This window comes from Alosa sapidissima, chromosome 11 (assembly GCF_018492685.1).
Source record: "Alosa sapidissima isolate fAloSap1 chromosome 11, fAloSap1.pri, whole genome shotgun sequence".
Classification (NCBI taxonomy): domain Eukaryota; kingdom Metazoa; phylum Chordata; class Actinopteri; order Clupeiformes; family Clupeidae; genus Alosa; species Alosa sapidissima.
In genome coordinates, this window is record NC_055967.1 from 27,956,926 (window position 1) to 27,972,397 (window position 15,472).

At 40.9% G+C, this 15,472-nt stretch overlaps 1 protein-coding gene across 1 annotated transcript in view; it reads right to left on the reverse strand.

Annotated features, from left to right (window-relative positions):
• Nucleotides 1-9,708: 9,708 nt before the first annotated feature.
• The window catches only part of fa2h (fatty acid 2-hydroxylase), a 49,197-nt gene continuing 43,433 nt past the window's right edge, over nt 9,709-15,472 (reverse strand). The window contains exons 3-7 of the mRNA XM_042111433.1: nt 13,684-13,826; nt 12,534-12,634; nt 11,562-11,734; nt 10,985-11,237; nt 9,709-10,565 (exon numbers count right to left, since the gene is read on the reverse strand). Of these exons, the coding sequence (XP_041967367.1) occupies nt 10,495-10,565; nt 10,985-11,237; nt 11,562-11,734; nt 12,534-12,634; nt 13,684-13,826 (741 nt within the window). The 3' untranslated portion in view covers nt 9,709-10,494. The remainder of the gene's footprint in view (nt 10,566-10,984; nt 11,238-11,561; nt 11,735-12,533; nt 12,635-13,683; nt 13,827-15,472) is intronic.

The following is a 15,472-nucleotide window of genomic DNA, read 5'->3' on the forward strand; positions in this document are numbered from 1 at the left end:
CAATCCAAAAAACAGTGACAGAATGGGGGCAGTGTGTGTGCACAACCAGTATGTAATATCCCAATCCCATAGAGTGTTTAAAAAGGTAAAAGATTGAGCTCAGTTTAGGAGTTTAAGTACAGCTTGTTGTTTATGTTTGCCTGTGTGTACAGAAGCCAAGAGAGAGAGAGAGAGAGAGAGAGAGAGAGAGAGAGAGAGAGAGAGAGAGAGAGAGAGAGAGAGAGAGAGAGACACCTACCCACTATTCATTCTTTATTCTTTATAAGGATCCCCATTAGCTTCCCCAAAAAGGGCCGCTAGTCTCCCTGGGGTCCTGTAGTAAAAAACATTGAATCATCAACATTACAAGTGCTAATGAAAATTGAGAATAAAAGAGGTCACTCACTCACACATACACAAGTGCACATACACACACAAGCCTGATCTATTACCTTCACTAGTAACACACAAAGGTACCATCACGCAAGTACACACTCACAAAATCCTTGGCCGACATTTGATCATATGTATTCATTGTGTCACATTTAAGGCATGTATTCTGTAATCTGCAGTGGAATACATTTGAAAAGTATCACTGTAGAGGACACATGTCAGTAGCTCAACATTGTCAACACTGTAGAGGACACGTCAGTAGCTCAACACTGTCAACATTGTAGAGAACAGTATGTCAGTAGCTCAACACTGTCAACAACACTGTAGAGGACACATGTCAGTAGCTCAACACTGTAGAGGACACATGTCAGTAGCTCAACACTGTAGAGGACACATGTCAGTAGCTCAACATTGTAGAGAACAGTATGTCAGTAGTTCAACACTGTCAACATTGTAGAGAACAGTATGTCAGTAGCTTAACACTCTCAACATTGTAGAGGACAGTATGTCAGTAGCTCAACACTGTCAACAACACTGAACACATGTCAGTAGCTCACAACGTAAAGGCACATCGTTCCCCAGAGAGGATCAGATGGGAGTGATGTAGAGGACCAATAAGAAGCCTGGATAGTAGATGAGGTCAGGAGCATTACAGGCTCACTCACATACAGGTGGTGGTGCTGTGCTCATTGAAGCTAGGTGGGCACATGGCCATCCAGATGTTTATGGCATTTCTGTTTATGTTGATGTTATTTAACAAATGTTTTTGACCAAATCGACATTTTTATGTATCAGGATCTATTATCTTAAAATAATCCTTCCAAAGTCTTTCACTAGTTCTACTTTAAGATAACATTTAAGATGACATAATTTTTTGTTGTGGGGAAGGACATCATGCCTCCACTCTAATTGTGCCCAGCCCACCCAACGCCCCTGCGCACATGGCTTTCTGAGTGCTATGCAAAGCAGCAGTGATGCGCTACACTGATCAATGTTACAGTTTCACTTTCACTGCTTCTATCCAGATGTTTGAAGAAGCACTCCCTTGTGTGAATCATAGTTTAAACAAGTGGTAAAAGTACAATACTAGCTAATACATTCATAATTCTGACCCCTAAATTTGCATCAGACCGTTATAAATGACTTGAAAGAGGGGCACTTGGATTGTGCAGACCTTTGCCAAGGCCAAATGTCACATCTCAAAAAGGTTCCCAAAAGTAGAGTAAACTCATCGATCCAGCATGGCACTCAGATCTGGTCCAAAACTGAACAGGATTGTCTGTGGGACATACTATAGGGTACACTATTGCGCCAATTTTCACGAAAATTGGGCCAGTGGTATGTGAGCAACCCTGTTTACAGAAAAATTGACAGACAAACAAAATACACTGAAAACATAAGCTCCTTGGCAGAGCTCTTGATAGCTGACTGAATACTGGCCTATAGATGTTAAAAACTGAAATATTTCTGCATATGAAATAGGACTCAATTGTGATTCTGGAATATCAGTTTTGTTTTCAATTCATTTGCACAAAGGTGTACAAATCATTAGTTAGGGTCTGTTTTTAACTGGTAGGCTTACTGTTTCTCTATCAACAAATTTGTGTTGAGTGTCAATCAGTGAACACTTCTTTGGATAATGTACCCAGATAATGTACCCTTAAGCACAAACATTAGAGGTGTGACTAAAAACAAAAGCGAAAAGAACACACACACAAAAATTAAGCACATATACACATATTTTATTTACACATACATTTGCATAGATATTTTATAAATCTAAACGTTAAAAATATAAGTAAACAGATTTAAGTTAATAATAAGCCTTTTATGTAGACAATTTCTTGTTGATGAATTAAAGCTTTTAAACATTTTTATAAATACACAAACAAACAACATGTGGCCACCTCCACTGCTTGCCCTGAAACAGGTGGAGTTTCCACTGGACATCAGGAGACTTTCATTAAAAGTTTAATTATACAAAAACATAACCCTCTCATACACCTTTCTAACACACCACTGTCTTAACACACTGGCATTCATACACACACACACACAAATACACCGCACATACACACACACTCATGCTCATACACACACATTTAAATTCTTTATTTAGTCAGGAGGAAATGTAGTTGAACCCCTTAAAAAAAATAGTATTTGAGGTTTTTGCATTTTTGGCATCCTTAGGGCATGTAGTCAACATTTCTTGATGATAACATCAAATTTAGGCGGTGGCAAATTTTTTATTGGCATATTTCCAAAATGGCCGCCGCTGGAGCTGCTGAAAACCCAAAAAATCATATTTCAGGGTCTAATAGATCAATTTTGATGGTTTTGATATCAAACTATAGGTTTTCTGGGGTGGTTAGTTCATTTATGAGGTAACTGAAAAGGTCAGAGGTCAAATAAAGGTCATTTCAAGGTCAGAGTTACATTCTCAAGGTCAGCGGCAAGGTCATTTTGAGTAAAATTCCGATAAATTACCATATGTTAGATAATTACCATTTTATTTTAGATGACTGAGGACTAAATCTCAACTTAAAAGATTCTTGACTCACTATCACTGGGATGGAGGCAAATTATTGATGGGTAATGGGCTCCTGTTCTGTCAAAACTTCCACCAGCACCAGAGGCTGTTGTGGAGCTTGTGATGCAGTAGAAGGTGTTCTTGCAAGAGTAACAACTTACCATTCACACAACTTTGCAGGTGTGAAGGCTCTGAGGAGATGTGCACCAATATTAAAAAGACAGTGACAGTGAGCATAAATACTTGAGTGACAATGACAATGCTTTGTTGAACTGAATTTTGGCACTAAGAAAAAAATTGGAAACAGGTTGTTTTGTATTCAATGGGCAAGTAAAAAATCACCAGTTGCAAAAATCTATATGAACCGTTCCTAAAATTACACGATTCCCTTCACTAGTAGCACCTGTGACAGTAATACGCTTTTTTAGACAGGCAACATGGATCTGTACATACAGTACATACAGTAGGCCTGTACCATTGCCTCAATAAAGGTAAAAAGTTTTTTTTATCAAACTCATGGTCTCGTTTTTCAGCTTTTCTGTATGAAATGTTGTTTGTTGTAGACGTTGTTATTGTAAGTTAGCTTACAAGTGATTCTTTGGTCGGGACTTTCGTCCAGCTGTCTTCTGAAGCAAGTTAGTCAGGGATATGTCTTCTTTCGTCTGGTAGCAGATATTGGTTTCAGATAAGATGTTGAGATGTCATCCGGAGTGTAATGTTTTTAATCCTCAATGTCGGTAAAGTGCAGCTTTAATTCTGGTTTGATATTTTTAATTTTGTTTTGTGCTGTATTGAATGGAAAATTAATTGTATACAAACAAGGGATGCATAAGTTGGGTCAAAAATGATCCCAGCGGTTGTTTTTTTGCAATATCTTGGTCAGTTTAAATTGTTATCGTTTAATCTTCCATATATTCCTCAAATAGGTTGTCTTTGACATGAGGCCATTTGGATTTGTATCTAATTGGTATATTTTTAAGTAATTGCATTTTTTGTATCAGTACCACACGTTCCATACGTGGGGTGAATAATTTTCTATGGAATATTCAATTATATATTAATTTACCGGATTATTATCAACAACTTTCATAGGAAATGACAAAAAATCGCATGTTGCCCTGAGGCAACATTGAACCATAACGGACTTGCATATGGCCATACCAAATATTCTAAGTAGGGAAGCACCTGTAAATGTGAAGTGCATGAGTGTGCTTCATGAAGTTTTATAGAATGCCATCACTATGGTTGAGTATGTGCCCTGACTATCATACCAACATCCATGGCTTTTTGATGTTGCGGTGAAGCTGCAGACTTGCTTGCTTCTTGAATTTCCCCTGGGGATCAATAAAGTATCTATCTATCTATCTTGCTACCCTGTACCCTGTAGCCCCAAGTTTGAGGCCTGACTGATCCCTCTATTTGCTATAGGCCTACCTACCCCCTGTGTTTCTCTTTTGAGACAAATTGCTTACTAAACTTTCAGAAAGTCAGGTGCAGGTAACTTGCATGAGTGTGCATCAGTGCGCATACATGAGTATGCATGGGTGTAAGTGTGCAAACTCATGGATATGTGTGTGTGGTTGTGTGTGTGTATACCGTACCGGAGAATGTTTTGGAGTTTTTAACTGGTACATAACAGTGATTTTGATGATTTCCTATGATAATTTGTATTATTATAACTTCATATCTGTAAAATATTGATTTTCATTCCGCAATGGTACAATGTTTCCTGGGGGCAAAAGTTTATATCCAACCTTGCTATTATCATTGGAACGTTAAAGTGAAAAATACAAAACAACAGGTTTATTCCCTTTGTTGCAAGGTAAAACTTTCACAACGGAGTCTAGGTATGGGGATGGTGATGACCTCATTCAGTGATTTTTACAACTATAGCCTCCCTTGCATTTGCAGTACTTGCAACAACGGATACCAGCTACCCGACAGGGACACCCATTCTTGTGTGCACACTTGCCACACAAGCAGGGATCTGGTAAACCTTCAGGTTTTGAGATTACAATCTCAGGGACTAATAAACTCCCCTTTCTCTACAAAACCATAAGCATCTGCATTTAAGATCAAGGTGGTGTCTGTAAATGGTGTTTGGACCCAAAGATTCTGTTGAATTGGCTCTTTGTATATGTTTTCTTGCATTAGTTGAGGTGCAGGCAGCCCTCTCAAAGTCCATCTTAAGGGCATTACTATCGAACACAGCAATGCGCAGGTCGTCAAATGTCTCCATGTCCATTGATGGTTTGAGACATTTGACCAAGAATGTTTCTGCCATTTGTGTTGCACTCTGTTAGCTGTGGACAGTTGACATTGAGAACCAGAAAAGAGTTGTCTGGTTTGTGGACAGTGTTCAGAGCTGCAAATTTGGTTGATATTTTGCTGGTTGTATCGCACCCAGTCAGCACATGTAGTGCTGGGAGACACTGTGTGAGCTCGTCTCCCAGCGCTATGCAGATATCATGAAGTGGTAACATTGATCTTTTCAACCCATGAGTTGCGGATGAGCCAGAACAATTGTTATGTAGTATAATAGGCACACAAAGACATCTGTGTCACCTGGTGACAGTGTCAGTGATGTAGATCCATAAGTTGTTAGTAAGTAAGTAAGTACTGTAAGTAAGTAAGTAAATATACTATTTTGATCCCGTGAGGGAAATTTGGTATTTATCCCAATCCGTGAATTAGTGAAACACACTCAGCACACAGTGAACACACAGTGAGGTGAAGCACACACTAATCCCGGCGCAGTGAGCTGCCTGCAACAACAGCGGCGCTCGGGGAGCAGTGAGGGGTTAGGTGCCTTGCTCAAGGGCACTTCAACCACGCCTACTGGTCGGGGTTCGAACCGGCAACCCTCCAGTTACAAGTCCGAAGCGCTAACCAGCAGGTCACGGCTGCCCCAAGTTGTTCTCTCACTTTCTCCAGATCTTTTGGAATTTTGTAAAATAAGGTTTCAAATATGAGTAATTGGTATGTACCAACTTATCTGTTCTTTGTGAGGAATAACTTCATGACATCATTCATGATTCAACACTAGCAGCTAGCTAGCTAGATACAACACACACCAAATTAAATATAAAACGGATACAAATTCATTATAATTATTTAAATACACAAAACTACAACTCATGATAATGGTACATAAGAAGACACATGCCAACACAAAGAATAAAGAGTAGATTTCCTTACTTCTCACAAGTCATCTTGCTTTGCAGCCATGTGCTCTACTATGACCTTAGGTCACTATGGCTGCCAAGCAAACTTTTGTTGGAGGAAAAAAAGTTGGAGGTGCTGGCGTGATGACAGCAATATTTAGAACAGGTAGGAAATGTAAGCTTTTAAAGTTTAGGTTAATAAATAACTGGCAATTAATGTATGTCACTAGTTGTATGTAATAGGTTGACTGATTTTTAGCCATTTTCTTTTTTTCAAATCAGAATGCTTACACTCTTCTAAGACCTTATAATTATGGTCACTGTGAACATTGTGATCACCTCAGAAAATCTGTACTGTAGCTTCAAGGGTTTATGTATGCATATTTAATGAGATATTGCCTCATTTGCATATTTTATTTTATTTTTTAGGCAGAGTGTAATGCATAAAGTATTTCTCTTAATATGAAGATTAAAAGAAATGTATGGGGATATCTATAAAGGGGGAAAAAAGTCAATTTTCGTCCCGGGTAATAATAATAATAATAATAATAATAAGTTTATTTTATATAGCGCCTTTCTCAAACCCAAGGTCGCTTTACATAGTAGGAAGGCAGGGAAACTCAATAACAAACAAACAAACAATACAACAGAGACAAAGGCAGGGAAATACAATAACAAACAAACAAAACAATACAACAAAGACAAGTTATCTGTAGGAACTATGTGTTGGGTGTGGAGGAGAAGTGATCATTAAACAGAAAGGTCTTGAGATGTGCTTTGAAGAAAGGAAGAGTAGGACAGGCACGAAGGGGTTGGGGGAGGGAGTTCCAGAGTTTGGGGGCCAAGACACTGAAGGACCTGCCACCCAGGGTGGAGAGTCTGGAGCGGGGGATAGCCAAGAGGTTTTGGTCAGAGGATCTGAGTGAGCGGGAAGGAGTGTAAGGGGTCAGGAGGTCGCAGATGTAGGGGGGAGCAAGGTTGTGGAGGGCTGGTAGCCAATGGAGTTGATGGAGAATGGGGGTGATGTGTGCCTGGTATGGGTGAGGAGCCTAGCTGCAGAGTTTTGCAGAGTTTTGAATATATTGTAGTCTTTGAAGGGTTTTAGTGGGGAGACCAAGGAAAAGTGAGTTGCAGTAATCTAAACGGGACATAATGAAAGAGTGAACCAAAGTCTGTGCATTACTAGCAGAGAGGAAGGGTCGGAGGCGTGCAATGTTACGGAGGTGAAAAAAAGCAATCTTAGTGAGTGATTTGATATGAGGATCAAAGCTAAGGGTGGAGTCAAGCTGAATGCCAAGGTTTTTAACAACAGGGGTGGAGTGGACAGATGAGCCATCAATGTGGAGAGTGAGATGGGGAGATTTGGTGAGGATGCTTTTAGGGCCAATCAGCAGAATTTCGGTTTTGTCTGTGTTGAGCTTGAGAAAATTGTTTTGCATCCATAATTGGTCAGAGAAGTCAGAGAGGCATTCAGTGAGGGAGTGTGGTAGGGGGTCAGAGGGAGAGGGAGTGGTAAGATAGAGTTGGGTAGAGATTTTGGCACACATCCCATGTTGTTCAGTGGGGTCATATTAGTCTATAACAGTTGAGATATTCTCCGCTAAATGAAGTGCATACAAATCTTACCCAGGACCTCTACTATAATGGCTTTTTATTGGATTTTGGGCCCAAATTGACCATCACCCTGACAATTAAAATATGAACCTTACCTCTGACCTTTTCAGTTACCTCATAAATGAACTATCCACCCCATTTTGGAAATATGCCAATAAAAAATGTGCCATCACCTACATTTGATATTATCATCAAGAAATGTTGACTACATGCCCTAAGGATGCCAAAAATGCAAAAACCTCAAATACTATTTTTTTTAAGGGGTTCAACTAGTTTTTGCAAGTTTTCCCCCTGACTAATTTGGATTAGAAGATAAGCATATATCATGGAATAATCCAAATTAAACTTCATACACACACACACACACACACAGGCTTTTACATAGCCCTATGCTCCTGAGTGTCGTTTGTGTGTCAAGGAGAGTGAGCGCACTGGGAACATTACCATGACCACACACATGCCTCTTCAAAATCAGCTCTTCACAGGGGGAAGAGCCAAGTATTTTTGAATATCGTTTGACACAGGATGTTCTCTCTTGTCACTGTTCCCATCACAGTGAAGTTTCATCAAAGCCACAGATAACATTCTGCTAGTCATGGCGCACACACAACAGCACTGGGGCTACCTGCACTCGGATGTGTGTTTACTGTTCCGTGAGCTATAACAGCCATGGTAGAGTCATGTGCTAGCATGAAGGGTGTACTTCAACAGCCATTACCATGGCTGACTGAGTTAGCACTCCCCAGGACATGAATGCTTTATTCACAACAGATGGAATTCAACAGGCTTGGGAGGGACATGAGTAAAAAAGAGCACATGTATATGTGTATGTGTGTGTGTGTGTGTGTGTGTGTCGTCAGACTAAGGGCTAAAGACTGAATGAGGAATCAGCCGGGCTTGCAAACAACCTCTCCTGTAGCCCCGTCAGATGCATCTTCATTAAGCATCGTCATCCAGAGGCTGCACAGGACACAGTCCCACATGCACACACACACTAACACTTGTCCATCTAGCTTAAGAGATGTTTGTCTACCTTCATGCTGATAAAAAAAGCAAGCAGAGGCAGTTACTAAAGGAGAGGCCCAAGCCCTTGCATCATATCCTCAGTGCCAGAGGCCCTGACAACACACACACACACACACACACACACACACACACACACACACACACACATACACACACACGCACACACACACACACACAAATGTACATTGTACATTTAAACATCTTCACTCACAATCATGGTAATAATCTAATTGTGCCTAACTGTGTGAGTAGGTGAATGTTTTGTATGTATGTGTGCGAGTGTGTTTGTGTGTGCGTAAATCTTACATAAATCTGATAATGTGCCCTCTCACCTATAACATTGTTCATTTTCACACATCTAAAGCAATGTCTTGAAAATAGAAAAAAAAACTGCAGCTCAGTGCCGAGCCTGATTAGGGGAGAAAGTCAATGCAACAGCAGCAGCAGCACATGACACAGCCTCAGGGTGCACTGTTTAAACAGGCCTACAGGGGGCAGCACACTCTCAGAGGAAAGGTGAGGGAGGTTCTGGAGTGAGCCTAGCTGCTCTCAGAATACCAAAGACAGACACAGGAAGTAAGCATCTCACACTGAATAGATTTTAAAATATAACCACCGCCTGGGGACATTTCTGAATACATTTCTGTTCCTGACAGGGTTGGTTTCTGAGACACTTAATGGACCATTACCTCAAAGCTGACCGGGAAACTACTAAATTACAGCACTGCTTCAATACCTCAAGGCCCAACCTAGCATAAAGAGATATGTGTTCAGACACAAGGCACAGCCCAGCAAAAATTAATGACAGTATTTATATTTTCAAAACCTATTTTCAGACAGAGTGCCAATTCCAAAGAGGTCCCACCAGCATCACCATTGAAAGGAGAAATTGAGGAGAAGTTTCTATAAATATCTCCTGAACAGCTGTATCGATTTCCCTCTCTCCATTCCCCGAAAAGGGTTCTGAAGAGGAGCCACTTTGCATCCATTTAATTACAAAGGTTAGTAAATTTGTTTTTATTACATTTCTTCTTTCTTTCTTTTCTGGATCATTTTCAAACAGGAAATACAGAACTACAGGCCTCTCCACAGACCAGCTTCAGAACCCAACTCTCCTCCTGTTTCTATGACGACAGGACCTCTCCCTCATTCCACTTTCACACTCCCTCTCACACTTCCAAATACCTGCTTCTGTCTTTAACACACACACACACACACACACACACACACACACACACACACACACACACACACGCACACACACATACACACTGTGTAAACACTCGTAAAATCACATTCACAGTCACATCCATATTCAAGCATATATCCACATTTATCTGATATACACTGACTAAAACTCTCTCTCACACATACATAGATAAAACACACACCCATACACACACACACACACACACACACACACACACACACACACACACACACACACACACACACACACACACACAACATCTCAATCCATAGGCAAATGGATGAAGATAAGATGGGTCCATTTGGTGGTGCTAAAAATATTCTCATACAAACAACATTCATATGTTTAAAAAAATATTTGTCCATTACAGTATCCAAAATCAGTTAAATACAAACATGAAACGACCCTCTCCAAGCCACTGCCCCACTTATGTGACTGGCCGGCTGACATCTCCCTCATTTTTATAGAGTATTAAGAATGTAGCCACAGCAAAGCGTGAAGGGAAGCAGGGTGCGTAGAGTAAGTGTGTGTGTGTGTGTGTGTGTGTGTGTGTGTTTGCGTTGTCTCTGTAGCTCTCCTTAGAAGGCCTCTTCAGATGGGATGACTGTGTTAAACGGGTGGTCCCAAAATTTGGTGGTGATTCCAAACCCTACCGACACACATATACAGAGTCATATCATAGAACCAGAAAAATTGTCACATATATCCTGTTTCACACACATACACGCTGAATATACATCACTTAACATCACATTAGTTCTAATTGTAAAACCCACCAAACCTCATCAAATATATCCCGCTCCAAACACACACACACATGCTGAAAATGCATCGCTAAACATCACATTCTATAGAAATACACACAACAAGAACAAGAACATGGCATTAAATATCTCTCTCTCATACTCATACAAACATATGCAGACAGAAACATGTGTGAGCAACGTCAATGGTGACACACACACATCCACATGCACACGCACACACAAACACACACACACTACCACAGTGTATTTAGTGTAAACAAACTCAGGCAGTCATGTGCATGACAGATGGGTAAGTCCTTACCTGCTGTTTGGTGTTCAAAGTGGTGCTTGACATGGTATGCCTTGAGATTGTACAAGTAGGAGTCCTTGCTTGGGGATCCGTAGTGCAGGTAGTAGTGGATCATGTCATAGACCACGTACCCAAACAGGCCCCCCACAAACAGAGACACGGCGAGCCCCTCACAGAACAAGGCCCGCAGGGTCAGGTAGAACGTCCCCACCACAAACGAGGCCAGACCAGGAGGGAACACCAGACGTGATCCATCAAACGGAGACTGGATGGAGAGAGACAGAGAGAGACATAGATAGAGAGAAAGAGAGAGAAAGAGAGACAGACAGACAGAGAGAGAGACAGAGAGAGAGACATAGAGAGAGACAGAGGGAGAGGGGGAGAGAGAGGGAGAGAGAGAGGGAGAGACTTAATTTAAAAAATGTCTTTCTTCTGTTTAATTTTTTAAAACTAGGATTCTATCTGTTGTACATTTAGCCAATATACTGCACACACACACACACACACACACGTGTGTGTGTGTGTGTGATTGTGTGTCTGTGTGTGTGTGTCTGTGTGTGTATATGTGTGTGTTTAATGTGGTGTGTACCTTGTGGTGTTGTCCGTGCAGCAGGAAGTGGATCATGATGAGATAGTAGTTGTGTGCAGGCGGCCGCATGTGGAACACGAAGCGATGGATACAGTACTCCATGAGGGACCACAGGAACATCCCCAGCAGGAAGATGGCGGGGAAACTGTACTTGTGCAGCAGGATGGAGAAATCTGGGGGCAGGAGAAACAAAGACAGATTCAAAAATGATATAGAATTATATTAAATGCTTAAGTATATGAATGCCATACTTAAGCAGACATTCACAAAGCAATACGCCACAAAAAGACCATAATACTATCTAGCATACTATAACATTTTGACCAATATTATAGATAGATAGATAGATAGATAGATAGATAGATAGATAGATATACTTTATTGATCCCCAAGTGGAAATTCAAGATGTACTATGTAGTATAATGTATAATGTATGTATTTGCTTGTGATTGTTGTGTTGTAATGTAATGTATTGTACTACAGATGTGTAAGTTGTATGTGAATCTGCAGGCGTGAGTATGTCTGTGTATGTGCATGTATTGACCTTGAGTCTGTATTGATGTTGAGTGTTAGAAAATATATCTGCATACACATGTATGCATACAGTACTTTTGTGTGCTACCGTTTTATGGTAGTGCATGTGTATGTGTAAAGGTGTGAGGTGTATGTGTAAAGGTTAAAGGTGTGAGGTGCATGTGTATGTGTAAAGGTGTGAGGTGTATGTGTAAAGGTGTGAGGTGCATGTGTATGTATAAAGGTGTGAGGTGTATGTGTAAAGGTTAAAGGTGTGTGAGGCACCTCGCATGTGTTCATGTGTATGTGTAAAGGTGTGAGGTGCATGTGTATGTGTAAAGGTGTGAGGTGTATGTGTAAAGGTTAAAGGTGTGAGGTGTATGTGTAAAGGCTAAAGGTGCGAGGTGCATGTGTATGTGTAAAGGTTAAAAATGTGTATGTATAAAAGTGTGTTCTTACTTGAAGTGATGTGCAGTTTGGTTTTCTCCTGGCCCAGAAGACTCCAACTGTACCACGTCATGTAGATGACCAGTGGGATCCAGACCAATGGGACCATATACCTACAAAAACACACACACACATACACTTAGATACACTGGGACCATATACCTACAAACACACACACACACATACACACTTTGACTGCGTTCATTTTGAAATTATTGGTCTAGCCTAACCAATCACATTGATCAGGGATTCCTAACATTACTTCCTACTTTGCCTAACCTCTAGAAACTGATAATGAACCACAACGGTAGTCAATTTACCTGTATAAATGTACCGGTACAAATTCTTCTGACTCAGCTTTTATGTTTGCAGGCGTTGCTACTACTGTTTACCACAGCCACTTTCTATTTCAAAACAAATGTCACCCCCTCTCCTCGCTGATTGGCCCTCCACCCTGGTGGCTGAGGAGAGCGTTAGTGTATTGTCAGATACCAGACTGGTATCCCAGAGAAATGAAAATTAATGGAGATACTAGGCAGGCAGGGTCAGACTGTGTGACCATCCCACAAATTGAACACGTTTTGCACATCACACATGCACAGAGGTGCCGCACTGTGCGCCGTTACCATGACAAATGTGTGGCATAATACACATGAGTCGCATGACCTCTAAGATTTAGCAATAGCCATTTGCTATCTCTCTGGCTCGGTGACGCCGAGAAACAGAGATCTATGTGAAAAATGGCCAGAGTTTTCCTTTAACTGGCATACAGGTACTTCTAAGCATTACATGAGCACCTTGCCGAGTCTCTGTCATTATGATTACAGCTCTCTGGATTTAGATAATCACTGACGTTTTGCCAGCAAGTGACTACGTAGACGAAAAGTGTTTTTTCTGTTTCTTGTAATACAGTAATAATCCAACTATAGGTTTTGTGTGTGTTCACACACCTAATATCTCTGGCCTGTGATGGAAATGCATTAATGTACAGTACAGTTAAAGTACAGTTTAGCTCCAAAACTACAGAAATGGTTGCAAAGAACCCTGTATAAGTATATAAAGAGCATTGTGTAGTATGTGTAGTATACATGTAGGTACCCTAATGAGGATTTATATTTTGTGTGTGTGACTGAGTTTGCACGGTGTGTCTGTTTGTGGGTACCATGAGGTCTTGGTTCTGGACTCGAAGAACTCTGACTCAAACAGGCGAATGGGCCTGTCAACAGGCTGATGCACCCACGCGTCATACTTTTCCCCAAGATGACCCACCTGCCATGCCAGGGGTTTATTCCAGTCCACCAGATCCTACAGAAACATACACACACACACATTACAAAACATATTACATAGATACACACCCACACCCACAGATACATATTGTACACACACACAACCTGAGTTGGGGTTGACCTGGTTTTAATCAGATCATCCGTTCCTATATTCAAATACATTACATTTACACTACCTTAAAATTTCACATTATTTCTTTGAGCAGTCACATACTGATTTCAGTAGTGTTTATGTATTTTGGCAACATGTGAGCTCTATTGGCAGTGAGTGAGGACATTGGGTGTTGTAAGGACTAATCTGCTACATGATCAGCTAATGGCATCCCACCATCAAACCAGGAATGTTCCACCGAGGCCTGAACTTGGATCGCTGGACCGAAGTCCAGAGGGCTATATCCAGTACACTTGTATATGCGTATATGTGTATATATAAAATGCACTGGCTGGCGTTAGATAACCGGACTTCCTGGCTGCATTACCACATGACTGCCAGCAGGAGGCAGCAGGGGACAGCTCACTCAAGGGAAAGTAAAGGGGGCGGGACTGAGGACTTACACAAATGAACCTGGAAGCCAGAGTTTGGTAACATCCTGTCAGAGCAATAACCATGACCTCTTGTCAGAGAGATAGTTTGTGTGTGTGTGTGTGTGTGTGTGTGTGAGGAGATATCAATGAATCTCAGAGCAAGCTTTGTCTCTTTCCACAGCACTACAGGTTGCAAACACACACACACGTTTCTTGGTGTTTTATGCCTCCAACATTGTCTTCAAGGCAGCGCTGCCTGAAAGGCACTAAGGTTAGGCATGGGTTAAGATTAGGGTTAGGGTTGGGATTAGGTTTAGGTGCCTTTAAGTCAGCGGTGGCAGCGCTGCTTGGAAGACAATGTTGGGGGCATAAAACACCATCGAGCCACACACACACACACACACACACGTACATGTACAGTTACAACCTTTCACACGCCCAACACTTATAATACACATTGTGCCCACAACTTACACAAACTCCACACCCCTTCCATTGTATGATATGAATCAGTTCTCGTGAAAGAATTTGTGTGTCATAATTCATATCCACGTCTGTAAGACATGCAGTTTTTCTCAGTCGCTTTGGTGCTTTTCTCAGATCAGAATTCAAATTCTCATAACTATTAGTTCAACCTCCACAACATTTAGTCATTTGTGCCCATCATAGTAGCTATTTCTCCTTCCTCTGAACAAATTGCAAATGCTTTTGAACATGTATCAGTTGCTTTGTCATGTCAGTCAAAATGAACTATACTTATGGATGCTGAATAGTTGTTCCCAATAAAACTAATAGTCTTCATTTCATTGCTTCAGTCATTACATACACAATTGGTGAACTAGTTATCAAATTCTGTCACAATGCTGTAGAATTGCAAAGAGCATATAGAGTAAAACTGTAAAACGTACATATTCAGTGTCTTGTACTCACTTACTCCCCTAACTACAGCAATTTGTAACTTTACTGTAGTTTTTAAATGGCTGTACAAGTACTGTTTGCATTTCCAGGTAGTGTCACCGAGTTCTGACCTTTTTTGCATGGGAAAACACTGAGAGCATAAATTGTTGTAATGAAAACATGACAAAGCCATTTGACTATCTTGGTCATAAACTATGGTGTCAAGACTTCTCATTTTGA